The sequence below is a fragment of the Corvus hawaiiensis genome, chromosome 4 (genome assembly GCF_020740725.1).
Source record: "Corvus hawaiiensis isolate bCorHaw1 chromosome 4, bCorHaw1.pri.cur, whole genome shotgun sequence".
NCBI lineage: Eukaryota > Metazoa > Chordata > Aves > Passeriformes > Corvidae > Corvus > Corvus hawaiiensis.
The window spans coordinates 18,066,757-18,093,874 of record NC_063216.1 but is presented as its reverse complement, the minus strand read 5'-3'; the positions used below and the strand labels follow the sequence as shown (position 1 = coordinate 18,093,874).

General features: G+C 50.1%; 1 protein-coding gene across 14 annotated transcripts in view; it reads right to left on the bottom strand.

The window, feature by feature from the left end:
* Positions 1-2,286: 2,286 nt before the first annotated feature.
* The window catches only part of LOC125324884 (lactosylceramide 4-alpha-galactosyltransferase-like), a 34,813-nt gene continuing 9,981 nt past the window's right edge, over positions 2,287-27,118 (bottom strand). For 5 of the 14 annotated variants that reach the window (XM_048301367.1, XM_048301366.1, XM_048301369.1 and 2 more), the window contains 2 exons: positions 23,275-23,386; positions 2,287-3,677 (listed from right to left, as the gene is read on the bottom strand). In XM_048301367.1, coding sequence (XP_048157324.1) covers positions 2,541-3,677; positions 23,275-23,343 — 1,206 coding nt within the window. In that variant the 5' untranslated portion in view covers positions 23,344-23,386 and the 3' untranslated portion in view covers positions 2,287-2,540. The other 9 variants (XM_048301374.1, XM_048301372.1, XM_048301365.1 and 6 more) reach the window with 9 other exon arrangements.

Genomic DNA, 27,118 nt, shown 5'->3' with positions numbered 1-27,118 from the left:
GCTCTGGAAAAAGGGGCAGGCAACTCAGCAAGACTACAAGGATGTCATGAGCTTAACCAGAGAGAAAACGAGAAAAGTAAAACTCCAGCTAGAAGTCAATCTGCCCCCAGCATAAAAGTTAAGAAAAAAATGCCTTTTCAAACACCTTAATAACAAAAGGAGACCAAGGAGATTCTCCATCCTTTATTGCATGCTGGGGTGGGAACATTGCCTCCAGGGATGAGGAAAGGGCTGAGGTACTCAATGCCTTCTTGACCTCAGCCTTTAACCAAAAGCCCAGTTATCCTCAGGATATCCAGCCCGCTGAGCTGGAAGACAGAAACAGGGAGCAGAATGAAGTCCCCACACTGCAGGAGGAAGTTGTTAGTGAGCTGCTGTGCTGCCTAGACATGCACAAGTCTAGGGAGATGCCATCCTTCCCCCTAAGGCTATGGAGGGAGCTGGTGAAGCAGCTCACAAAACTCCACTCTCCATCGCTTATCAGCAGTCCTGGTTAACTGGAGAGCTCCTGGGTGACTGGACGTGGGCCAACGTGACACCCATCTGTGAGAAGGCTTGGAAGGACAACTGGGAGAACCACAGGCCTGTCAGCCTGACCTCAGTGCCACGGAAGGGCATGGAACAGATTACCTTGAGTGCAATCACACGATGTGTGCTGCACCACTAGGTCATCAGGCCCAGTCAGCATGGGTTCAAGCAGGTCCTGCTTGGCTGACCCAATCTCCTCCAATGAACACCTCATGGATGGGGAAAGGCTGTGGGTGTTGTGTACCTGGGCCTTCAGTAAAGCCTTTGATCACTGTCTCCCACAGTGTTCTCCTGGAGAGCATTGTGCTGGCAGCCCACGGCTTTAACAGGTTCCCCGTTTGCTGAGGAAAAGCTGCCTGGATGGCCAAGCACAGAGAGTGGTGGTGGAGTTCATCCAGCTGGCAGTGGGTCACTGGTGCTGTGCCCCTGGGCCCACTTTCAGGGCCAGTCCTGTTTCATATCTTTGAGGTTCAACAAGGCCAAGTGCTGGGTCCTGCCCCTGGGTCACAACAACCCCCAGCAGCACCAGGCTGGGGAAGAGCGGCTGGAAGGAGCCCCAGAGGAAAGGGCCTGGGGCTGCTGGTCCACAGCGTGTGCCCAGATGGGCAAGAAGGCCAGTGGCTCCTGGGTTGGGTCAGCAACAGTGTGGCCAGCAGGACCAGGGCAGTGGCTGTCCCCTGTCATGGGCACTGGTGAGGCCTCACCCCAAGTGCTGTGTCCTGTTCTGGGCCTGTCACTGCAAGATGGACACTGAGGGGCTGGAGTGAGTCTGGGGAAGGGAACGGAGCTGGGGAAGGGGCTGGAGCACAAGTCTGATGAGGAGCGGCTCAGGGAGCTGGGGGTGTTTAACCTGGAGGAAAAGAGGCTCAGGGGGGACCCTCTCACTCTCTACAGCTCCCTGACAGGAGGGTGCAGCCAGGGGGGTGTCAGGCTCTGCACCCAGGGAACAAGGGACAGGATGAGGGGAAACGAAAAGAAGGGTTTGGGTTGGAAGGGACGGTAAAGATCATCTCGTTCCACCGCTCCCTGCCATGGGCAGGGACACCTTCCACTATTATCCCAGGTGTCTCAGAGTCCCATCCAGCCTGGTCTTGGACACTGCCAGGAATGGGGCAGCCACAGCTTCTCTGGGCAACGTGCACCAGGGCCTCAGCACCCTCACTGGGAACAATTTCTGCCTCATATGCAATCTAAACCTGCTCTCGTCAGTGTGAAGCCATTCCCCCTCGCCCTGTCACTCCAGGCCCTTGCCAAGAGTCTCTCTCCATCTTTCCTGTGGGCTCCCTTCAGGCACTGCAAGGCCACAATGAGGTCACCCCAAAGCCTTCTCTTCTCCAGGCTGAACAATCCCAGTTCCCTCAGCCTTTCCTCCCAGCAGAGCTGCTCCATCCCTCTGCTCCCCTTGGTGTCCCTGCTCTGGACTGGCTCCAGCAGCTCCCTGTCCTTCCTGTGCTGGATCCCAGGGCTGGATGCAGCACTCCCTGCACCAAGGTAGGTTCAGCTTGGATGTGAGGAAAAATGTCAGCATGCTTCAGCACTGTGTGCCACAAGCTCCCCGGGGAAGTGGTGGAGTCACCATCCGTGGAAGTGCTCCAAAAAATGAGTACACAGGGCACTTTGGGATAATGACTAGTGGGTGTGGTGATACTGAATTAAAGGCTGGACTCAATGATCTTGGAGGTCTTTTCCAACCTTCACGTGCTTCTGTGATCTTATTTTTGACGCTGGGGACACTGGTCTGAGTCCTGGACTTGGTCCTTTGACTGATGTGGACATGTCTCCCTCTGGACGTCCACAAGGGGCTCAATATTCCAGTGAAAGGAACGTACAGGTTCTGCTGTAAATGTAAATGAAACACAAAGGATCTGAGGCAGGTATCAGGAATGGTACAAAAGCACAGAGGCGCCACACAGAAAACCTGAGCTGGGGTCTAGAAACCAACTCTGGGGAAGGTCAAAGGCACTCAGCTTCCTTCAGTCTGGGGAGCATCCCTGCAGCCAAGGGCCCACAGGTCACACTGCACGCCTTGCCCACTCTTCAGAGTCCTGTTTCATCTTTGCATAGGTGGCGGGGCAGAACTGGGAATAGAGCTGAGCCAGCAGAGCCTGGGATGGGATCTCTAACTTGGTCCCGTGGCTCAGTTTGTTCCATATGTGCACTGCATAGCTGTGCTCAAGGAGTTTGTGAAGCTCCAAGTCACTGACTGCCTCAAACAGCTTCTTCCAGTTCTGCCACGGAATAGGATACACAGCTTCTGGGGCAAGAGCACTCACACCTTTGCAGCTCATGGTCTTGATAGTTCTGAGGGAGCACCATTTCTTGAAGACACGAGATAGAAGCTCTGGGCCCTGGTGCCCCCAGACCCAGCCATTGTAGTTCTGCACAAAGTCCTGCATGCAAAGTTCCATGAACTCGTGCTTGGGCTTAAAGGACAGAAAAGCCCCATTCAGCACATCATCACCCTGGATCCCAAGGGCATTGGTGAGGTTCTGCAAGTTCTTAAGCACAATGAAGTCTGTATCCAGGTAGATGCCACCAAATTTCCACATGAGGACAATCCTGCAGGCATCAGACAGAACGGCTAAAAAATGAGGCTCCTGGTAGCGCTGAGGCTGCAAGTACCACTGTGCCAGAGGCGTTCCAGAAAAGAGCTCTGTCAAGTCCAGGGGCTGGATTTCCACGTTGGGGAAGCAGCTCAGCAAGGAGAAAGCCCAGTGCTTGGGTAAGGAGGTGTTCCCTTTGGCCATGCCTTTCATGAGGACCGTGACCCTTGACCCAGGGTGTGCCCTGGCTGCTGACTCCACAGAGCATGAGAACAGGTAACTTGGGGTAGTTTGCTCTGATGTCTCCACAAAAAACACATTCCCTGTGGAAGGAGAGGGCCCAGCAGCAATGTTGAGGGAAGAAGGCACATAGTGAGCACAGCTGATTTCATCTGACAAGCCGTAGGGGTGGCCTCTGCTGTTTGGGTCCTCCCAGATGCCCCAGTGCAACTTGTGGTAGACAAAGGATACGAATGTAACGATGAGGATAAACAGAGCCCAGGGCTTGTGGCTCAGCACCACCCTGGTCAGCTTTAGGAGGCAGCTGGGCATCCTGAGCATTCTCTCTCCAGCCGGAGCCTGCTCTCCCGAGACAGCCATCATGATCTGAAAGGAAGGAAAGAAGAGAAAAACCCTGACAGGCGAGGCAGCGCAGTATGAGCCTTCCTTCACAGGTGTGTCCCACCTTCACCGCAGTGAATAACAAACCCTGGGAACACCATTAGAGACCTCATCTGTCACCTCTAGAACTTCAGGTCCCTGTGAACACGAGACATGGGACACGTACGCAAAGCCCCTGGCAGGAGGAAATAGGAATGCTCCTTATGACCACTCCTGGAGCCCTGTCAACAGACACTGCCCAGGGACAGGTGTTGGTCGTGAGGGGAGTTGTTTTCTCCTGATACACAGCGTGCTCTTCCCCCAAAGCAAACACAAGCCTCAGTCTCCCAGGTTGCTGACCTGGCAGCTGCTGCCTTTCTAAACCAACCACCTGCCCCACTGCTGAGAGCCTGGCTCATTGTTCATGGCATTATAGCCTGGCAGGATGGATGGAGAGTGGGAAAGGAATGGATACAAGGCAGCTCTGGAGGCAGATGCAGACAAAGAAGGACAAGAACTGCCTTAGTTAAGGGGGTTCCAAGGCTGCTTCCCAACCCTGCACGGGCCACGCTGGCTCTGACCTGCTCAGCTCTGCCAGTGGATCCTGGTGGTGGACAGGCAATCCCTCCTACCCTTACTTCCTCTCTTCTTCTGGCAAAAGGGAGGGATGGAGAGGAAGAGATTATTAATGAGGCAGCAACAAACAGATAAGTCAGTCTAGCTCCATCCTCAGCGTTAGCATCAGCACTGCTGCCCTTGCCTCTCCTTAAAGTGAAGGGCAGTAGAAGCAGCACCTCCCGTGCCCACAACCGAGCCCCAAAGGCCCACGGGCAAGAGCACATGAAGAAGCAGAGAGGAAGGTTGTGGCATTAAGGACCAGAGGAAATGGCCTCAAGTTGTGCCAAGGGAGGTTAGAGTGGACATTACTCAGAATTCTACTCCTGGAAGAGTTACCAGGCCTTGGCAGAGGCTGCCCGGGAAAGTGGTGGAGCCACCATCCCTGGAGGTATTTGACAGACGTGTAGGTGTGGCACTTAGGCTTACTGGTGGACTGGGCAGAGAGAGCTTTGGGGCTGGAGCCAGGCGTCTCAAAGGTCCCTTCCATCCTAAAGGATTCCATCATTTCTCCTGCCTCCCTGAGCTCCATCTCCAAAGCCCCACGCTCCAGGACAGAAAGGTTTGGGAAACAGGAAAAGCTTTAATCCAACAGCTGTAAGCAAAGAGGCAGGGAATGGGATAGAGAACCCAGCTGACACAGCCCCATTTGTCACTGCCCCTCGATCACTGTGCCTGTGTCACATACGGAGCTTCCCCGTGGCCATTAACGACTTGTCAGCCACCCTGGGAGGCATCCAAATGTCAGAGCATGGAGCCACCAGTGTGCACCAGGCACTGGGGCCGGGGGACAGAGGAGAGGCAGCCGACAGACAAAGCATCAGCTCTGGATCCCCAGAAGGTTTTCTCCTCCCACACAGAAATGCCAGCGTGTGCTGCCGGTGTTGTAGGCAGCAAAAACCAACCCACCCTGTCTTTTACAGACCCTTTCCATTCCCCACCCTCCACACTGCAGCTGTTGAACCCTGTAAATCATTGTTTGCCTTGCAGGCGCAAGAAGAGAAAGCGGTAGAGGCTTGGGGGGAAGTTCCTGTGCCCTAGAGGGGCAGGAAAGCGCCACTCTAACCACAAGCAAGGTTCAATGTTACTGGCGCATTTTGAGCAAAAGACAGAACTTTACTACCGTCACATCTCTGTGAAGTCAGAAATACATTTCTGCTTGTGGAGCAGGTAAGACAATGCTTTAGACACTGCATTAGCCAGTGCATTTCTTTGACAAAACAAACACAGGAAGCCTGGCTCTCCCTCTTCCTCTGAAATCACAAGCACCATTCCATAGAAACTGCAAACACTACTCACCGGTCCCTGACTTCAAGACACGTCAGAATACACTGCTCAGCTGGAGAAGAGTTTTAAGAGGTTGGGGTCTGTGAGAGTGCCTGCAACTCTATGGTCTGGCACTTCCTTCTTCTGAAATGAAGAGAGAAAAAGTCTGAATACGTGGAAAAAGACAATAAAGAAGGATGTGACATCACGCATTGAGCCAGTGAGTAGCTCATAAAGAGCATGTACGTAGTCCTGCAAAGGACCAATATAATCATAAAGAAATAGTGAAAAAAACGGCGGAAATTCAGACCCCATTGCCACTACACTTTAGACTGTGGCAGGAAAACGGCTGGTTTTGTTTTCTTCTCCTTTGCTAAGAATTCCCAGTGCTCGCGCTGCTTCTGGGGCTGCCACAGTAACTGAGCTGACCCTTCCATAGAGCTGCCTGCTCCCACCCCAAGGCCAAAGTACGGAATGCTCCTTTGGAAACACACTCTTTGGACCAAACACTTCACTCATTCATTAGGGAATACCCCCTAATAAGCCAGGGACCTCACTGAAGGACTTTGCCACCACGTTCAGGTGTCCCTCATTCTATGACTCTTCCCCCTTGCCCCTGTGATCAGGGCTGGCTGACTTTCCCTTGCACGAGACACGCTGGCACATTCATAAAATCCCACCTTTATCAGTGCAGCCACTAAATGTGGGTTTACTGCAATTCCCCCTCAGCTGCCTGAAAGAAATATTGCTCTGTAGCATCCCACACCCCTCTCCTCTCCCCAGATCCTTCCATGCACAGCAGCACCATGGATGGACTCGTGACCATCCTTGTCCCAGCACAGAGACTGCAGAACCACTCTGGGCTACCCGCTCCAGTGTTTCACCTCCATTCCTTTCATTCTAGCTTCCCACAGCTCAATTTGTGCCCACTGTGTCTCCTCCCATCTCTGCATTGAATAGAGGAGAGTCTTGCTTGTGTCCTTTACCCACCTGCCTTCAGTCAGGTGTTTGCACACCCTGACCAGACACCCCAGCCGGCTCTAGTCCAAGAAAAGTCAGCAGAGCTCTCCCAGCCTCCCCTCACGCACCGTGTGCTCCAGTCCCCTTCTCACCTTAGTGGCCCTTTGCTGGATCTGCTGCAGTACGGACACGGCTCACTCATCCCGGGATCCCAGAAGCAGCACCCACCCCAGGTGTGTCTCAGCAGTGCTGAGTGGTGAGCAAGGACTTGCCTAAGGGGTAGATGGATGACCCCCCATCATCCACTGCCTACATTCTCAGTGACATCTTCTACTTACCAGGTGTCTGCTGGAATCCAACCCAGCAGACAGGAGACACTCTAGGAGGTTCCTGGAGCATGCGGAAGAGAACTTCCTGATACAACTGGCAGGCGAGCCCAGCAGGGGAGGTGTCCCATGGGATGTGCACTTTGCAAACAGAGGAGCACTGATTGGAGGTGGGGTTGCCAGAGGCCGTCTTGGGCACAGTGACCTCGACATGATTTGGTTTCAATTCTCCGTGAAGGGAGGGAGGGTGGAAGGAAGGAAGGAAAGGGGTCAGCACCTTGGACTTCTGGAGGACAGGCTTTGGTCTGTTCAGGACACTGGTTGAGAGAATCCCTTGGGAGGCAGTCCTGAGGGGCCAAGGGGCCCAGGAAGGCTGGACATTCCTCAGGAAGGAGGTCTTATAGGCAGAGTAGGAGCTCTTCCCAGTGTGCTGTAAACTGGTTCAGGGAAGGCTGGCCTGGCTGAACAGCAAGCTTCCACTGGGATTCAGGGAAGAACAGAGAGTTTAGCAGCTCTGGAAGAAGGGGCAGGCAACTCAGCAAGACTACAAGGATGTCATGAGCTTAACCAGAGAGAAAACGAGAAAAGTAAAACTCCAGCTAGAAGTCAATCTGCCCCCAGCATAAAAGTTAAGAAAAAAATGCTTTTCAAACACCTTAATAACAAAAGGAGACCAAGGAGATTCTCCATCCTTTATTGCATGCTGGGGTGGGAACATTGCCTCCAGGGATGAGGAAAGGGCTGAGGTACTCAATGCCTTCTTGACCTCAGCCTTTAACCAAAAGCCCAGTTATCCTCAGGATATCCAGCCCGCTGAGCTGGAAGACAGAAACAGGGAGCAGAATGAAGTCCCCACACTGCAGGAGGAAGTTGTTAGTGAGCTGCTGTGCTGCCTAGACATGCACAAGTCTAGGGAGATGCCATCCTTCCCCCTAAGGCTATGGAGGGAGCTGGTGAAGCAGCTCACAAAACTCCACTCTCCATCGCTTATCAGCAGTCCTGGTTAACTGGAGAGCTCCTGGGTGACTGGATGTGGGCCAACGTGACACCCATCTGTGAGAAGGCTTGGAAGGACAACTGGGAGAACCACAGGCCTGTCAGCCTGACCTCAGTGCCAGGGAAGGGTGTTGGGGTCTCTCCCCCTACCATGGAGCCCTGGGAGATGGCCCTGGGGGGGAGGCACGGGGTTTCCCTGCCCCTGGTCAGCCTCATTTCCCATTGGTTTGTGTTTCCCTGTGTGGCCAAGGTCCCTCAGGTCCCGTGACTGGGGGCAGTTCCTGAGCAGAGCCCCGGCTGTGCGGATGGAGAAATAAACATCTCTGAAACATCTACCAAGAATCCATCCATATATATTTCCTTTCCACAGGACTCCTGGTTTGATATATGCTTGTTACAGTAATCCCCACTGTAACAAACTGGTGGAGGAATGCGGGCAAGACACCGATCCGTGAGGAAAATTTGTGAGTAAAATAACCACTCTAGACCTCTCTCTTCTCATGTTGGTTTGGATATTCTCTCTGGACTATGGAAGAATCGTGGGAAATGGGGCTCTCTGAGCCACAGAAAAAAATGTATCTAGAAGTAAAAGGAATCCTTGAACAACAAAACAAAAAAGTAATGCAACTGGGAGATTTAGAACATTTTTTTATCTGGCTTTTCAAAAGGTTCTCCTATATTTCTCGAGACTTACTTTTTGATATCAAACCTCCTGGATCTTGTGAGGGGTGTTTCTGGGATGAGATCTGGGATAAGGTAAGGGATCAAAGAGAAGCTTTCCGTGCATACCTTATAATCAGGGAAGCTCTTGAAGAGCATTTGTATGGTCCCATTGCCCCTAAAGCAGAGGATCATACTTATCCCATGGCCGAGGCCGCACGGCCGCCATCCCTGTGGCACGTGACTGCAGCCGTGCTGGCGGAGGTGCCTGTGCTGGATGCGCCCGGCCCCCTCGGGAGTGCGCGCCTTATCGTGGACCCCATCCCTGTCTTGGGGTCCCCGGCCACGCGGCCGCGAGTGAGGGAGCGATGCCACAGGCGCCGCGGGCCAGGAGCAGCCAGGAACCGGGCATCGGCGTGGCAGCCCGCTCTGAGCGCACGGCTCGGAGAGCCCTGCGGAGGGAGAAGCGGCGGTTTCCACAGCGACACGAGAAACCGTGCAGCGCTGAGCCGAGCCGAAACGGGGCCACGCTCAAGGCAGCGTGGAGCTGGTGGAGCGGAACCGCTCACAGGGCATGGAGCCAGCGGCGATGGCAACGCGGGGCCGCGCAGAGCCCAGACACGCGCCGGAGCAGCGCCGCTCGGAGAGCGTGGAGCAGCCGCAACGCGGGGGCCCGGCCGAGACGCCGGAGTCGGCGAGGCGGTGGCCACGCGGGACCAGCAGCCACGACGAACACGCAAGCACGTGATAGGAGGCGTTATAGCAACGAAAATCACAGGAACTGTGAAACAGTACAACGTAAAAAAACAACTATGGATTTATAACACGAGATGATACAGGGGAAGATTTATTCATCCATAACACTGCCATTAAAAGGAATAACCCTAAAAATGACCTGCAAAGTGTAGGAGATGGGGAAGTTGTACAATTTGATATAGTGCAAGGAAAGAAGGGTTTACAAGCAGCAAATGTTACTGGGCCTAGAGGTATTCATGTCAAAGGCAGCCGTTATGCACAAAATTATAAACAATATCCATCCCAGCAGCTTCCCTACCCCCAACCTACTTTCCCCTTTTGCCCTATACCCAATATGAACCCCTTCCTAAATTCACCCCATCCCCAGTTTATTCCTAATCCATTTTTCACCCCATGGCTTCCCTATACAATTCCATTTCCCTACAATTCCTCTCCGATGCCAAGGGGGGGATGAAACGGGGGAGGGAAGAAATTAAACCTTCTCCTGCCTCAGTTTCAACACAAAGCATGCCCAGAGACTTCTGTCTCCCCATTGTCAGCCCTAAGATGTTCCACAGAATCTGTTTGGACATTTAAAGAGTCAGGAGGGTGGCTTGTTTTGACTTGAAACTGTTCTTGTTATGTTTATCCAGTTGTTTTCATTATCCTTTATTAAAATAAAACGGGTGAGATGTTGGGGTCTCTCCCCCTGCCGTAGAGCCCTGGGAGATGGGCCCTGGGGGGGAGACACGGCCTTTCCCTGCCCCTGGTCAGCCTCATTTCCCATTGGTTGGTTTGTGTTTCCCTGTGTGACCAAGGGCCCTCGGGTCCCGTGACTGGGGGCAGTTCCTGAGCAGAGCCCCAGCTGTGCGGCTGGAGAAATAAACATCTCTGAAACATCTACCAAGAATGCATCCATATATATTTCCTTTCCATGGGACTCCTGGTTTGATATATGCTTGTTACAGTAATCCCTGCAGTAACAGAAGGGCATGGAACAGATTACCTTGAGTGCAATCACACGATGTGTGCTGCACCACTGGGGCATCAGGCCCAGTCAGCATGGGTTCAAGCAGGTCCTGCTTGGCTGACCCAATCTCCTCCAATGAACACCTCATGGATGGGGAAAGGCTGTGGGTGTTGTGTACCTGGGCCTTCAGTAAAGCCTTTGATCACTGTCTCCCACAGTGTTCTCCTGGAGAGCATTGTGCTGGCAGCCCACGGCTTTAACAGGTTCCCCGTTTGCTGAGGAAAAGCTGCCTGGATGGCCAAGCACAGAGAGTGGTGGTGGAGTTCATCCAGCTGGCAGTGGGTCACTGGTGCTGTGCCCCTGGGCCCACTTTCAGGGCCAGTCCTGTTTCATATCTTTGAGGTTCAACAAGGCCAAGTGCTGGGTCCTGCCCCTGGGTCACAACAACCCCCAGCAGCACCAGGCTGGGGAAGAGCGGCTGGAAGGAGCCCCAGAGGAAAGGGCCTGGGGCTGCTGGTCCACAGCGTGTGCCCAGATGGGCAAGAAGGCCAGTGGCTCCTGGGTTGGGTCAGCAACAGTGTGGCCAGCAGGACCAGGGCAGTGGCTGTCCCCTGTCATGGGCACTGGTGAGGCCTCACCCCAAGTGCTGTGTCCTGTTCTGGGCCTGTCACTGCAAGATGGACACTGAGGGGCTGGAGTGAGTCTGGGGAAGGGAACGGAGCTGGGGAAGGGGCTGGAGCACAAGTCTGATGAGGAGCGGCTCAGGGAGCTGGGGGTGTTTAACCTGGAGGAGAAGAGGCTCGGGGGGGACCCTCTCCCTCTCTACAACTCCCTGACAGGAGGGTGCAGCCAGGGGGGTGTCAGGCTCTGCACCCAGGGAACAAGGGACAGGATGAGGGGAAACGAAAAGAAGGGTTTGGGTTGGAAGGGACGGTAAAGATCATCTCGTTCCACCGCTCCTGCCATGGGCAGGGACACCTTCCACTATTATCCCAGGTGTCTCAGAGTCCCATCCAGCCTGGCCTTGAACACTGCCAGGAATGGGGCAGCCACAGCTTCTCTGGGCAACGTGCACCAGGGCCTCAGCACCCTCACTGGGAACAATTTCTGCCTCATATGCAATCTAAACCTGCTCTCTGTCAGTGTGAAGCCATTCCCCCTTGCCAAGAGTCTCTCTCCATCTTTCCTGTGGGCTCCCTTCAGGCACTGCAAGGCCACAATGAGGTCACCCCAAAGCCTTCTCTTCTCCAGGCTGAACAATCCCAGTTCCCTCAGCCTTTCCTCCCAGCAGAGCTGCTCCATCCCTCTGCTCCCCTTGGTGTCCCTGCTCTGGACTGGCTCCAGCAGCTCCCTGTCCTTCCTGTGCTGGATCTCAGGGCTGGATGCAGCACTCCCTGCACCAAGGTAGGTTCAGCTTGGATGTGAGGAAAAATGTCAGCATGCTTCAGCACTGTGTGCCACAAGCTCCCCGGGGAAGTGGTGGAGTCACCATCCGTGGAAGTGCTCCAAAAAAAGAGTACACAGGGCACTTTGGGATAATGACTAGTGGGTGTGGTGATACTGAATTAAAGGTTGGACTCAATGATCTTGGAGGTCTTTTCCAACCTTCACATGCTTCTGTGATCTTATTTTTGACGCTGGGGACACTGGTCTGAGTCCTGGACTTGGTCCTTTGACTGATGTGGACATGTCTCCCTCTGGACGTCCACAAGGGGCTCAATATTCCAGTGAAAGGAACGTACAGGTTCTGCTGTAAATGTAAATGAAACACAAAGGATCTGAGGCAGGTATCAGGAATGGTACAAAAGCACAGAGGCATCACACAGAAAACCTGAGCTGGGGTCTAGAAACCAACTCTGGGGAAGGTCAAAGGCACTCGGCTTCCTTCAGTCTGGGGAGCATCCCTGCAGCCAAGGGCCCACAGGTCACACTGCACGCCTTGCCCACTCTTCAGAGTCCTGCTTCATCTTTGCATAGGTGGCGGGGCAGAACTGGGAATAGAGCTGAGCCAGCGGAGCCTGGGATGGGATCTCTAACTTGGTCCCGTGGCTCAGTTTGTTCCATATGTGCACTGCATAGCTGTTCTCAAGGAGTTTGCGAAGCTCCAAGGTACTGCCTGCCTCAAACAGCTTCTTCCAGTCCTGCCAGGGAATAGGATACACAGCTTCTGGGGCAAGAGCACTCACACCTTTGCAGCTCATGGTCTTGATAGTTCTGAGGGAGCACCATTTCTTGAAGACACGAGTTAGGAGCTCTGGGCCCTGGCGCCCCCAGACCCAGCCATTGTAGTTCTGCACAAAGTCCTGCATGCAAAGTTCCATGAACTCGTGCTTGGGCTTAAAGGAGAGAAAGGCCCCATTCAGTACGTCTTCACTCTGGATCCCAAGGGCATTGGTGAGGTTCTGCAAGTTCTTAAGCACAATGAAGTCTGTATCCAGGTAGATGCCACCAAATTTCCACATGAGGACAATCCTGCAGGCATCAGACAGGACGGCAAAATAATGAGGCTCCCAGTGCCTCAGAGGCCACAAGTACCACTGTGCCAGAGGCGTTCCAGAAAAGAGCTCTGTCAAGTCCAGGGGCTGGATTTCCACGTTGGGGAAGCAGCTCAGCAAGGAGAAAGCCCAGTGCTTGGGTAAGGAGGTCACACCGCCTTTGGCCACACCTTTCATGAGCACCTTGACTCTTGACCCAGGGTGTGCCCTGGCTGCTGACTCCACAGAGCACGAGAACAGGTAACTTGGGGTAGTTTGCTCTGATGTCTCCACAAAAAACACATTCCCTGTGGAAGGAGAGGGCCCAGCAGCAATGTTGAGGGAAGAAGGCACATAGTGAGCACAGCTGATTTCAGCTGACAAGCCGTAGGGGTGGCCTCTGCTCTTTAGGTCCTCCCAGATGCCCAAGTGCAACTTGATGTAGGCGAAGGATACGAATATAAAGATGAGTATAAACAGAGCCCAGGGCTTGTGGCTCAGCACCACCCTGGTCAGCTTTAGGAGGCAGCTGGGCATCCTGAGCATTCTCTCTCCAGCCAGAGCCTGCTCTCCTGAGACACCCTGAAGGGAAGGAAAGAAAAAACCTGACAGACAAGGCATCACAGTATGAGTCTTTCTTCACAGGTGTGTCCCACCTTCACCGCAGTGCACAACAAACCCTGGGAACACCATTAGAGACCTCATCTGTTGCCCTCTAGAACTTGCCGTCATTCTGAACATAAAAGACATATTCAAGAAACTCTGGCAGGAGGAAACCAATCAAGCAGGGAACAGGACAAAGAACCCAGCTGGCACAATCCTGATGACAAAACTCATTCTCCCCTTGATCACTGTGTGGGGGTCACATATGGAGCTTCTCATGTGCCCTGAAAATGGCTTGTCAGATGCACTGGGACTTGGGCAACAGAGGAGAGGAAGCCGATACACAAATGATCGGTTCTGGATCCCCAGAAGGTTTTCTCCTCCCACACAGAAATGCCAGCGTGTGCTGCCAGTGCTACAGGCAGCAAATACCAACCCACCCTTTTACAGACCTACCACTCCACTCTCCACACCCCACCTTGCTGAACCCTGTAAATCATTTTTTAAGCTGTAGAAGACAATGTGGCACAAGCTTGGTGGGACAGAGATAGAGCTGTAGAGAAGGCTGGAAACTCACCTGTCCCTGCTTTCAAGAAACCACAGAATTCCCTGCTCAGCTGGAAAAGATATTTAAGACATTAAAGTCTGTGAGCATGCCTACAGCTCTACGGTCTGGCACTTCCTTCTTCTAAAAAGGAAGGGTGAGAAATGGAGTCCGAGCACAGGTGGAAAAAAAAACGGGGAGGATGTGACATCATTCATCTGTACTGAGTAGGTGATACAAAGGTCACACAGATCCACTGCGAACAAACTGTTAGTTATAAAGTAATAAAAAAAGAAAAAAAGAGGAAATTGAAACCCCACTGTTGGGATACTTTAGACTGTGGCAGGAAAACGGCTGGTTTTGTTTTCTTCTCCTTTGCTAAGAATTCCCACTGCTCACGCTGCTTCTGGGGCTGCCACAGTAACTGAGCTGACCCTTCCATAGAGCTGCCTGCTCCCACCCCAAGGCCTAAGTACGGAATGCTCCTTTGGAAACACACTCTTTGGACCAAATACTTCACTCACTCATTAGGGAATACTCCCTAATAAGCCAGGGACCTCACTGAAGGACTTTGCCACCACATTCAGGTGTCCCTCATTCTATGACCGTTCCCCCTTGCCCCTGTGATCAGGGCTGGCTGACTTTCCCTTGCACGAGACACGCTGGCACATTCATAAAATCCCACCTTTATCAGTGCAGCCACTAAATGTAGGGTTTACTGCAATTCCCCCTCAGCTGCCTGAAAGAAATATTGCTCTGTAGCGTCCCACACCCCTCTCCTCTCCCCAGATCCTTCCATGCACAGCAGCACCATGGATGGACTCGTGACCATCCTTGTCCCAGCACAGAGACTGCAGAACCGCTCTGGGCTACCCGATCCAGTGTTTCACCTCCATTCCTTTCATTCTAGCTTCCCACAGCTCAATTTGTGCCCACTGTGTCTCCTGCCATCTCTGCATTGAACAGAGGAGGGTCTTGCTTGTGTCCTTTACCCACCCGCCTTCAGTCAGGTGTTTGCACACCCTGACCAGACACCCCAGCCGGCTCTAGTCCAAGAAAAGTCAGCAGAGCTCTCCCAGCCTCCCCTCACGCACCGTGTGCTCCAGTCCCCTTCTCACCTTAGTGGCCCTTTGCTGGATCTGCTGCAGTATGGACACGGCTCACTCATCCCGGGATCCCAGAAGCAGCACCCACCCCAGGTGTGTCTCACCAGTGCTGAGTGGTGGGTGAGGATCACTCCCCATGACTTTGCAGGCCATGCTCCACAGGCTGTGGGGCCATCTGCTGGCTTCTGGTCCAGGGAACCACCAGGCCCTTTTCTGCCCAGATGCTTTCCAGCAAAATACTGCCTATCATTTTCATGGCCTTGCTTACTAAATTTAAAAGCCAAGTTAACCAACACAGGGCTTGAAAGTAACAAACAAAAAATGTGTCCAAACAAGAATTGCAAAATGCACAGGGACACCTCACTGCACAAGGTAAAGGCTGAAATTGAAATACCATTAAGGATCCCTTGTTCCAAGCACAGAAGGGATAAAACAAAGGAAACAAACACAGGGCTGCCTCTGCAGATGATCTTGTAACTCCACCATGCAAGGACTGCCACCAGTCTGCTGCCGCTGGATCAGCACATGCTCACATGCGTTCAGTGCAGCCTGCTCTGAGCAAAGTGACTTCCTGCCCTACATGAATAACTGTGCTTCACTGGTATTTCCTTGATAGCAAAACCACAGACAGGAAGAAAGGGAAACAACCCAAAATAGATGATAATTGAATGATTGAATGATGGTACAACATGAATTGTGCAGGAAACCAACTTACATGAAGTCAAAAATCATCCTGCATTCCTGCAATCCTCTACTTTCCAAACTGTAACAGCAGATATTCAGAAGTCCCTGAAAGCTGGCAAATTATTCCTAATAGGAAAAAGTGTGCATTATTGAGTGATATTCTTATAAAAGATCATATGATCTTCATGACAGTTCAAACAGTGATAACAAATGGCAAGAAATGAACTGTAAAAAATTTTTAAGGGCATGCATTTAGTGATATCAGAGAATGAAATGTAACATTCTCAGTTTGCACGGAAAGCAATTAGGATTGTTTTTACATAATTATAGTAGACCTGTGTAATTCTCAGAGTATGAGTTCTGTAGAAGGTTTTAGAACCACCAGGCCTAAATCTTAGTGTACCAAGTAAAAACAAGTGTTTTAGCCAGAGGTGATCAGACGATTATAGAAAAACATAGTTGTCCATATTGCAGAAATGCAGGTGTTGTTTCAAAAACAGAATATAAACTGAGGATGTGAATAAGGACTTCGCTATTGTTTCCCTTCTAGGATTTAATTGATACAGCTAATACCTAGGTAATTAGGAGATTCAGCATATGAAGCTGGATAGGCCTGCAAATTAGCAGGACATTACAGGAAAGAGGGTGCAAAGGGATGATCTAGCTATTAGCAAATATATGTGTATCTATAGATACATCATATACTACTAAATAAAATGGATTTGCAATGTAATTCTTTGTTGCCCCTCAGAACATGCAGAGAAACTAGTTAGAGGTGGGTTTGTGCCTTAAGCTGGGCAAGACGCTTTGGTTGATCCCAGCATTTTCCAGCAATAGCTGTGCCCTCTAGTGGCCAAGTCAACTGTCATTCCTGCAGTTCTGGGTACTAAAAATCCCCGTCTGGGTTTAAGGAAAGCTCTGCTGGGGTAGCAAAGCAGAGGGTGGCAAGGGACCCAGCGCTGGAGGAGTCACACCTGGGGCCGGCTGGAGGATCTGGTACACCTGAGATCAGCCAGAATTTGTCATGAACATCCAGTCTTCACGGGCTAAATGAAAGTACACCATGGTATAGCTTCATGTTGGGGTCCCTCCCCTGCCGTGTAGCCCTGGGAGAGGGGCCCTGAGGGCACAGACACGGGGCTACCCTGTCCCTGCTCAGCCTCGTTCCCATTGGTTGGTTTGTGTTCCCTGCGCGGGGAGAAGGACCCTTGGTCCCGTGACTGGAACAGTTCCTCGGCAGAGCTCCGGCCATGCGGCTGGAGAAATAAACATCTCTCTGAAACAGCTATCAAGAATCTGTCTGTCCATATATATTTTTCCTTTCCACGGGACTCCTGGTTTGATATATGCGTGTTGCAGGATCCCCACTGCAACAAATGGTGGAGATTTGTGAGCAGAACGATCCCCGATCCCTAAGCGACTGATTTGTGTGAGTAAACCCTGGAAACTTTGGATTCCTCTTCTTGGTTTTGCTTTGCTATTCCGTATCTAAACTATGGAGGAACCGTGGGAAGACTCTTGGCTCTCAGAGCCGCATATGGACATTTATCTTAAACTTAAAATGATTCTTGAACAACGATTTGTAAATTTTAGCTTGATTCAAGCTCAAAAAGAACTGAAACACTTCCTGGCATGGTTGTTTAAGAACTTTTTCTATGTTTCTTGGGATTTAATTATTACCAAGGGCTTTTGGAAAACCGTTTGGACACAGTTAATACTAGAGTCAAAATATATGCCGATGGAAGAATATTTTCGTGAATATTATTTAGTTACTGAGACTGTTGAGCAATGTCAGCTGTGTCCTGGTGAAGGGAAGCGTGGCGCAGGGACCGTGCGGCCCAGGCCACGTGCACCGAGCGCTCTGCGAGCAGCAGCGAGGCAGTTCCCGCGCGCGGGCGGAGCCACGCGAGCCGCAGTGTCGGTGGCGGAGCGAGGCGCGGCGGGACCCGGCGGTGCCTGCCCGGTCCTGTGCAGTGCGTGGTGGAGCGAGCCCCGTGAACGCCCGGCCGAGAGGGGCGGCGCGCGGGCGGCGGCTGGCGGCGATGGCGATGGAACGGAGCCGTGCCCAGCCGAGACGCGCGCTGGAGCAGGGCGCGGGGGGGTCGTCGCTCGGGGGCCCGGCCGAGACGTGGGTGCAGCGCCCGGCAGCGGCAGCGAAGCTGCGACCAGAGGAGGCGACGCACGGAGAACTGAGCGGCGTGGCCCGGCCCGGCCCGCACAGCCCCGAACGCGACCCCGGGAAGAGCGCGCAGGCACCAGCAGCTCCGACAATTCCAACACGGGAGCGACCGAAAGAGAGAACAAAGACGCAGCGAGACAGAAAACAGCAGCCACTCGGAAAAAGGAAAAAATCATAGTAACTAAGATCTTAGGGATAGTAAAATGGTATAATGTTAAGCAAAATTATGGTTTTATAACAAGATGTGACAACCAGCAAGACATATTCGTGCATAGAACTGCTATTAAAAAGAATAACCCTGAAAAATGCATCCCAAGCTTGGGAGATGGAGAAGTGGTGGAATTTAATATTGTACTAGGGAGAAAAGGGTTACAAGCATCGCAGGTCACTGGGCCTGATGGTGTTCCTGTAAAAGGCAGTATATATGCAAAAAATCGTAGTCATGTTAGACAGTATCTCCATTGTAAGCCCCCCCTACAGTTTCCCTTTCCTAATCCCACCTTTCCCTTTTACTCTATGTCCTATTACCCCCTGTGTATTCCCAATCCGTTTTTTCATCCATGGTTTCCCTCACAAAACCATGCTTTTGCCAATTGTTTCCCCAAAAATCCCTTTCCAATGCCGAGTGGGGGATGAAAAGGGGGAGGGAAGAAGTTAAACCCTCTCCTGCCTCAGTTTCCCCACAAAGCATGCTCAGAGTTCTGTCTCCCTTCTGTCAGCCCTAAGATGTTCCAGAGAATCTGTTTGGACATTTAAAGACTCAGGAGGGTGGCTTGTTTTGTTTTGAAACTGTTCTTGTTATGTTTATCCAGTTGTTTTCATTCTCCTTTTATTAAAATAAAACGGGTGAGGTGTTGGGGTCCCTCCCCTGCCGTGTAGCCCTGGGAGAGGGGCCCTGAGGGCACAGACACGGGGCTACCCTGTCCCTGCTCAGCCTCGTTCCCATTGGTTGGTTTGTGTTCCCTGCGCGGGGAGAAGGACCCTTGGTCCCGTGACTGGAACAGTTCCTCGGCAGAGCTCCGGCCATGCGGCTGGAGAAATAAACATCTCTCTGAAACAGCTAGCAAGAATCTGTCTGTCCATATATATTTTTCCTTTCCACGGGACTCCTGGTTTGATATATGCGTGTTGCAGGATCCCCACTGCAACAAATGGTGGAGATTTGTGAGCAGAACGATCCCCGATCCCTAAGCGACTGATTTGTGTGAGTAAACCCTGGAAACTTTGGATTCCTCTTCTTGGTTTTGCTTTGCTATTCCATATCTGAACTATGGAGGAACCGTGGGAAGACTCTTGACTCTCAGAGCCGCATATGGACATTTATCTTAAACTTAAAATGATTCTTGAACAACGATTTGTAAATTTTAGCTTGATTCAAGCTCAAAAAGAACTGAAACACTTCCTGGCATGGTTGTTTAAGAACTTTTTCTATGTTTCTTGGGATTTAATTATTACCAAGGGCTTTTGGAAAACCGTTTGGACACAGTTAATACTGGAGTCAAAATATATGCCGATGGAAGAATATTTTCGTGAATATTATTTAGTTACCGAGACTGTTGAGCAATGTCAGCTGTGTCCTGGTGAAGGGAAGCGTGGCGCAGGGACCGTGCGGCCCAGGCCACGTGCACCGAGCGCTCTGCGAGCAGCAGCGAGGCAGTTCCCGCGCGCGGGCGGAGCCACGCGAGCCGCAGTGTCGGTGGCGGAGCGAGGCGCGGCGGGACCCGGCAGTGCCCGCCCGGTCCTGTGCAGTGTGTGGTGGTGCGAGCCCCGTGAACGCCCGACCGAGAGGGGCGGCGCGTGGGCGGCGGCGGGCGGCGATGGCGATGGAGCGGAGCCGCGCCCAGCCGAGACACGCGCTGGAGCAGGGCGCGGGGGGGTCGTCGCTCGGGGGCCCGGCCGAGACGTGGGTGCAGCGCCCGGCAGCGGCAGCGAAGCTGCGACCAGAGGAGGCGACGCACGGAGAACTGAGCGGCGTGGCCCGGCCCGGCCCGCACAGCCCCGAACGCGACCCCGGGAAGAGCGCGCAGGCACCAGCAGCCCCGACAATTCCAACACGGGAGCGACCGAAGGAGAGAGCAAAGACGCAGCGAGACAGAAAACAGCAGCCACTCGGAAAAAGGAAAAGATCATAGCAACTAAGACCTTAGGGATAGTAAAATGGTATAATGTTAAGCAAAATTATGGTTTTATAACAAGGCGTGACAACCAGCAAGACATATTCGTGCATAGAACTGCTATTAAAAAGAATAACCCTGAAAAATGCATCCCAAGCTTGGGAGATGGAGAAGTGGTGGAATTTAATATTGTACTAGGGAGAAAAGGGTTACAAGCATCGCAGGTCACTGGGCCTGATGGTGTTCCTGTAAAAGGCAGTATATATGCAAAAAATCGTAGTCATGTTAAACAGTATCTCCATTGTAAGCCCCCCCTACAGTTTCCCTTTCCTAATCCCACCTTTCCCTTTTACCCTATGTCCTATTACCCCCAGTGTATTCCCAATCCGTTTTTTCATCCATGGTTTCCCTCACAAAACCATGCTTTTGCCAATTGTTTCCCCAAAAATCCCTTTCCAATGCCGAGTGGGGGATGAAAAGGGGGAGGGAAGAAGTTAAACCTTCTCCTGCCTCAGTTTCCCCACAAAGCATGCTCAGAGAATTCTGTCTCCCTTCTGTCAGCCCTAAGATGTTCCAGAGAATCTGTTTGGACATTTAAAGACTCAGGAGGGTGGCTTGTTTTGTTTTGAAACTGTTCTTGTTATGTTTATCCAGTTGTTTTCATTCTCCTTTTATTAAAATAAAACGGGTGAGGTGTTGGGGTCCCTCCCCTGCCGTGTAGCCCTGGGAGAGGGGCCCTGAGGGCACAGACACGGGGCTACCCTGTCCCTGCTCAGCCTCGTTCCCATTGGTTGGTTTGTGTTCCCTGCGCGGGGAGAAGGACCCTTGGTCCCGTGACTGGAACAGTTCCTCGGCAGAGCTCCGGCCATGCGGCTGGAGAAATAAACATCTCTCTGAAACAGCTATCAAGAATCTGTCTGTCCATATATATTTTTCCTTTCCACGGGACTCCTGGTTTGATATATGCGTGTTGCAGGATCCCCACTGCAACAAATTCACTTCTTTCTTTGTTTTATTACTGCTTGTTGTTCTTGTGTATTTTTATCAAGACTTCAACTCCTTTATGGCATTAAACTACACAAAAGCTATGTTTGAATGTACATCCAGCACAAACGCAGCAACACAGCTCTGGTCAGCCTTGGAAAAAGTGTTTGCACCAGCCCCTGTTGTGTTCAGGGGAGCAAACCAAATACCCTTGAGTTTAGTGATGTCCTTTCAGGCAAATGTGTGGACATTGGAACTGCAAAACACCGGAGGGGGTATTTGTAAATTTGCTACAAATTCAGTAATAAAACAGAGAGGAGAGGACAAGGTCCAGCAAAATACTGCTGTATACCCAGGTAGCTGCTAAGGGTCTGGAACAATAAATATCATCTATCACAAGCAGCCTGAGAGAAATATTTTGGGCACCCACCAGAAAGCAGCTGAAGATCTCCATTTTCTCCAGATTTACATTACTAATGAGAGTAGAAGAGGTGAGACTTGACAATAACAGCATTCAGCAGGTGACTAATCAGTCTGCTAGAAATAGAAACACAGAGTGGTGCCCACCAGGGATGAATCCACCAGCAAATTCCCCTATTTAATTAGGGGAATTAGTTTTTAGTATTTTACCAACAGCTTTAGAGCTCCTCCTCCTGAACCCAGAGAGGATGGCAGACCGAGCACGTGTGAATGTTTGAGGTAAGAAGAGAGCAAATATTGTAAATGTAGTATATTAGACCAATAAAATACTGCAGCTGAAGGCAGAGGACATTTAAGGCACCTGTCTTAACTGTATCTTCTGTATTAATCACAACTTCACCTTTCCAGAATGCACCCTGCAAGATCCAATTCACTTACAGTGGATTTAGAACTAAATTTTCTCCTGAAATAAAAGAAAGGAGTATAAACACCCTCTTGTATAGCTGTAATGAAATACTGGATAGACACTCTATGGGATAAGATGCATTAAAAGCAAGCCACAGCAAAGAGAGAATGAGATTAGCAAGTTTCTACAAAAAAATAAACAGATTGAGGGAAGAAATGATATGGCAGTTTTAACAGCCACTGATTCCCAGATCACTGTACACAAAGCAACCACAGATGTGATGGCATCTTACTGAAGCTGTCCAGAAAAAAATATCTACAGACTCTGTTAATTTGCAATAGAAAATATCAATGATGTACCTAAGTAATGATCACAAACAGAAAAGCAAATAGCCAGACATGGCAGCATCATCACGTTTCAATTCAGCCTCCCTAAATGCAATAAGCAGTAGCCCAAGATGAATGGAAAACCGTCAGTAATGCTGTTACACTTAGTAGGAAATTTGTGGGCTCAGGTTTGTCAAGGAGGACCTGCCTCTCATGAACATGTGCTGGCTGGGCTTGGCCCCCTGGTTGGTCACGCTCACTATGATCTGTTCCATAGTCTGCCTTGGTATCAAGGTCAGGCTCATGGGCCTGTGGCTCTCCAGATCCTCCTTTCAGCCTTCTTGTAGATGGGTGTCACATTGGCTAACCCCCAGTCCTCTGGGACTTTCCCAGTTCACAAGGGCTGCCAGTAAATGATGGAGAGCAGCTCAGTGAGTTTGTCCACCTGCTCCCTCAGTCTCCTTGAGTGGATCCCACCCAGCCCCGTAGACTTGTGCACTTTTAAGTGGAGCAGCAGGTCACTGTTTCCTCCTGGACTACAGGGGGTTATCCTGTCCCTATCTTCCAGCTCAGGGGGCTTGACACCCTGATAATAACTGGTCTTTCAGTTAAAGACTGAAGCAAAGAAGTCATCAAGTATCTCAGCCTTTTCCGCATCCTTGGTGGCAGTGTTTCCCCTCTTATCCAGTAAAGGATGGAGAGTCTCCTTGGCTCTCTAGTATTAATGCATTTGGAAAAAAAATTTTTGTTATCTCTTGTGGCACTTGCCAGATTAAATTCTACCTGGGTCTTTGGCCTTTCTAACTTTCTCCCTGCATAACCTAATGATACCCTTGTAATCCTCCTGAGCCACTTCCCCCTTATTCCAAAGCTGGTAATTTTTTTTTTCCCCCTTGAGTTCAGTCAGAAGCTCCCTGTTCATCCAGGCCAGTCTCCTTCCCTGCTGGCTTGTCTTATAGCATACTGGGATGGCCTGTTCCTGTGCCTTTCAGATGTTCTTCTTGAAGAATGTCCAGCCTTCCTGCACCCTTTGCCCCTCAGGACTGCTTCCCAAGGGACTGTCTCAAACAGTGCCCTGAACAGGCCAAAGTCTGGAAGTCCAAGGTAGAAGTTTTTAAGAACTGAAAACTCATTTCAAGACTACTATGCTCAAGATAGACTCCAATCATCACATCTCCCACCAGCCCTTCTCTGTTCACAAACAGCAGGGCCCAGCATTCCCAAGTTCCTCTTACCTGTGGCCAGATGCAGAAATTAATTTTAGGTTGTTTCAAAGTGATCTCTGAACTCCCTTCCAGTCTCATTCCCTACTGATCTTCTGTCTCTCTAGCAGGCTTCATGTTCCTTCTGCAACAGGAAAAAAAAAAGGATTAATAATATTTGTAGCTTTACTATCTTTTGAAAATTGTTTTCAAACAGTGTTTTCTACAGTCTTGTGGTGTTGCTGTATTTAACTTGCCAGACCTCATGTGCCTACTTTATTTTCCCCCTGGATACAAATGCCATTTTGAAGAGTGCTTTATACTTCTCATACCTCTGCCAGCATATTACAGGATGCTGTTTGGCTTCATCATTATACACAAATTTAAATGTCAAGACCTCAGCTTGGGCTGTAATGGCAGGGTGTAGCTGAGTGACCTCTTCCTGCAGTTGTCTCTTCTGGACTCTGCCTGATTTCCAGGAATGGTTATAAAGAATAAAAACAGAGACCACGAGCCAGGTGAACAAGGGAATGGTCACAATCACTTGAGAGAGATGAACCTGAAGTACCTATAAAAGACTAAAGGGCTGATGTTCATAAATGGCATATCCAAAGAGAGCATGGAGAGAGCTTTGCTTCCCCTCTTCTCTCCTGCTGAGGACACACCAGCCCTAGCCAGAGCTCAGTCCCTAGCATATATCAGATTAAGATAGGTAACTGCAACTTTCCCACAAGAATCTACTTTGCACTATGGCCTTCCCAAACTACACATTTTGGGAGGAGGGAGATGAAACAAGGAGGAGAATAACAGGGGGGAAAAAAGAGCGCTACTGAGCATTACTTCTTACTGTCCTGGATGCCCCCAACACGAGAGCTCCTGGCACAGGAGAGCTCTCAGGCAGCACAGAGAAAATAATCATCCTTCTATCACTTCCCAGGAGACCAGGTCCAAGATTACCTTCCTAATCCTTCCATGCTCCTCTTCTGCTGCACTGGCCAGTTCTGCATCTTCAGCCCCACCCCTGCCTTCCCCCTTGAGGTACAGCACCCATGTACCAGCTAACCTTCCTGAGCTCAAGGACAGAGGAGACATGGCATGAAATAAGCTGTATAAATGCACAGTTTAATTGAAGGGCACTGCACACCTTCCTCAGAAGTGCCTGGCTCTTAATAACGTTAAAAGCCCAGAAATATTTCAAAAGGAATATATTCTTTGAAGAAAAAAAATAAAAAGTTTTCTGAAAGTTGCACAACATTTTAGTGTCTCCTCTGCTTTAATCCCTGTTTATCTTTTAGTATAAGTTTGCATAATTTAAAATAAATAAAATCGATACAATCCAACAGTAAAAACAGAAGTTCTGTCAGACAAACCAGAAATGTGCATAATGTAACAGAGAACTATATTATGCCTCCTAAAGAGAGCTATGGGTCAGCTTGATAACATAATTTTCCATTTCAGATTAATCACTCTTCATCAGAAAACAAGAAGAAAAATCTCTGCTGAGATTTTTTTTTTCCTCTCTCATTTTTTCCCCCTCTATTGAACAAAAGCCTTATTGTTCTGTGACTTTTCCAAGACACCTTCAGCCCCTCAGACTGGCCACTTTGGAGTGCTTCTACACTACCTGACACGTTCAAGCAGAGGCAGAGTAAGCTACTCTGACCAGCTGCAGCTTTGGTGTGCAATGGACTGGGTTTGTCTAGTTTGGAGCTGGTTGGAACCAGCTGGAATCACAGCCCCTTTCCACACAGGTCAGCCCTGCAGCCCCTGGCTCCCCAGGCCCTGCCAGTTCTCCCTCATACAGAGTACCTTGCAATGTTTAAATACAGAGAAGTCCCTAGGTGTTTTTTCTTCCTACAAGGGTGAAACCTGGATTTGAACATTGGATTACCAACTGGTGAGCTGTTCTTCACTACTTAGTGCAAACAAAACTGGTTATAAAAGAAATTAGGTGGTGAGGGTTACTGACTTCCTGAATGACTCATGTATTTGTTTCCCTTCCCTTTGTGGTAACATCAATTTCCAAAAGTTACCTGTCCAATTCTTTAAAGAAGGAAGATGAAGCCATGTCATCATTTACTGACTTGAATGCAAAGGACTTGCCAACAATTTATTGATGGCATCCCATCCCACATTTTATTATTTGCTTAAGCCTGTCAGGAGCTGATCCCAAGCAGATCCTTAGATGTACCAAAAGGCTCTCTACCAGTTAAACAGGAAGATAGGGACATCCCAGCACTGCCACACACCTGTGAAGACTTCCCAGAAACCAAAGCTTTGTGTTGCAACTAAACCAGCCTAAGGAGAAGTTGCCAACAAAGGGGGGATTACCTCAGGTATCCGAGGCAGAAAACTTTGCCTAGAAAATAAATATGAGGGTTTGGTTTCCACAGAATAGCTTCATTGAAGCACAGCTGTGAGGGAGAGTAGTTAAGAGCACTACTGCTCCCTCAGCACTTCTCCCTCACAAACAGCAAGGAAATAGCGATGTTCTCATTTGGTTTCTTTTAAAGACACTCCACAGCTTAACAAGAGAGAAATACAGAAGTATCTCAGGCAGTAAACAGGCACAGCAAATTCCAACAGCTGTTTCAGCAACAATGGTGAAAGCAGCAGGGAAACTGCACAGTCCTCCAGGGCACTGCAAGCACCTCTAAAACCAGAGCAAAAGCTCCATTTCTTCCCATCATGTCTGATGAAGTCTCATCAGAGGCTACACAACAGCTAATGGTGATGCACCCCTGAGGTCCCATCCAGCAATTTCAATGGAGGCAACAAAGCAAGAGGAACGACCACAGGCACAGGAATGACTGCCACACCAATGCAAACATGCAGCTGTGTTTGCTTGAAATTCGCTCCTGTTTTTAACTTAGTGGTGCTTTGCATCTGCCTGAAAAGCAAAGCAAACATCAATAAGTTTCCTAGTCTTTTCAGAAAGAGGTGCTTTAAGACTTTGCTGGGACAACACAGGGATGACTTGGGAGCAAAGAGGTATCACAGGAGCCAGAGACAAGAGCTTTTCCTTTAAAAGGAAACATTAAATCACAAGAAAATATGCAAAATCTTAAAATATCAGATTAGTATCACAATTGTCAAAATAGACTTTTAAATAACATTTGGTACACCAAAATTAAATATACTAATCTTAGATCTAGAGCTAAGGCAATTTAGAAATAACCAGTGGGTGTAATCCCCAGCAAATACATTTGGTGTTAAGCCACACTTAAGTGAAATAAAAAAAAAAAAAGCTGCTGAAAGTTTACATAAATCAGTTCCCAGTTACTGTGTTTTAGAGCAGCTACAGACAGTCATTTTCATCCTTTTGAGCACAGAGGAAAATTCAAGATTGCAAAGCTTGTATCAAGAACAAATTAGGAAAAACCCTCTCAGAACTATGGACTGCACAAATTGTCAAAACAAAGCATGTGGGGTCTTTCCTTCCAAAGACCACAGACAAAACTAAACAAAACTGCCCTACACTGCCCCTTCTGCTTTCACCCCTTTGCTCTTTCCAGTTCAGCACATTTGCCAAGAGCACAAACAGGAATTGGTACTCTGAATTGTTACCACGTGCTGTGGAGAGCTGTGGTCAAGACTGGTCTCTAGAAGTCCTTGGAATGAGGCAGTCTGCAGCAGAGAGATGGGCTCAGGACTCATGTTTGTATCTGTGCTTTTTTGGTTCTGCCCCAGTGCTACAGGCTGCATGGGGGCAGCTGCAGGTCAGTCTGTGTGAAGCCATTCCCTCACTCCCAGCCTAAAGGGGAATCATGGGGCCTTTCCCAAGGCTGCCCCAGGTACTGTCCTTATCACATTTCAAATGCCGTGAATTTTTACACAGCCTGCATCTAAATTGTAGGTCACTGAAGAGTACCAAAAC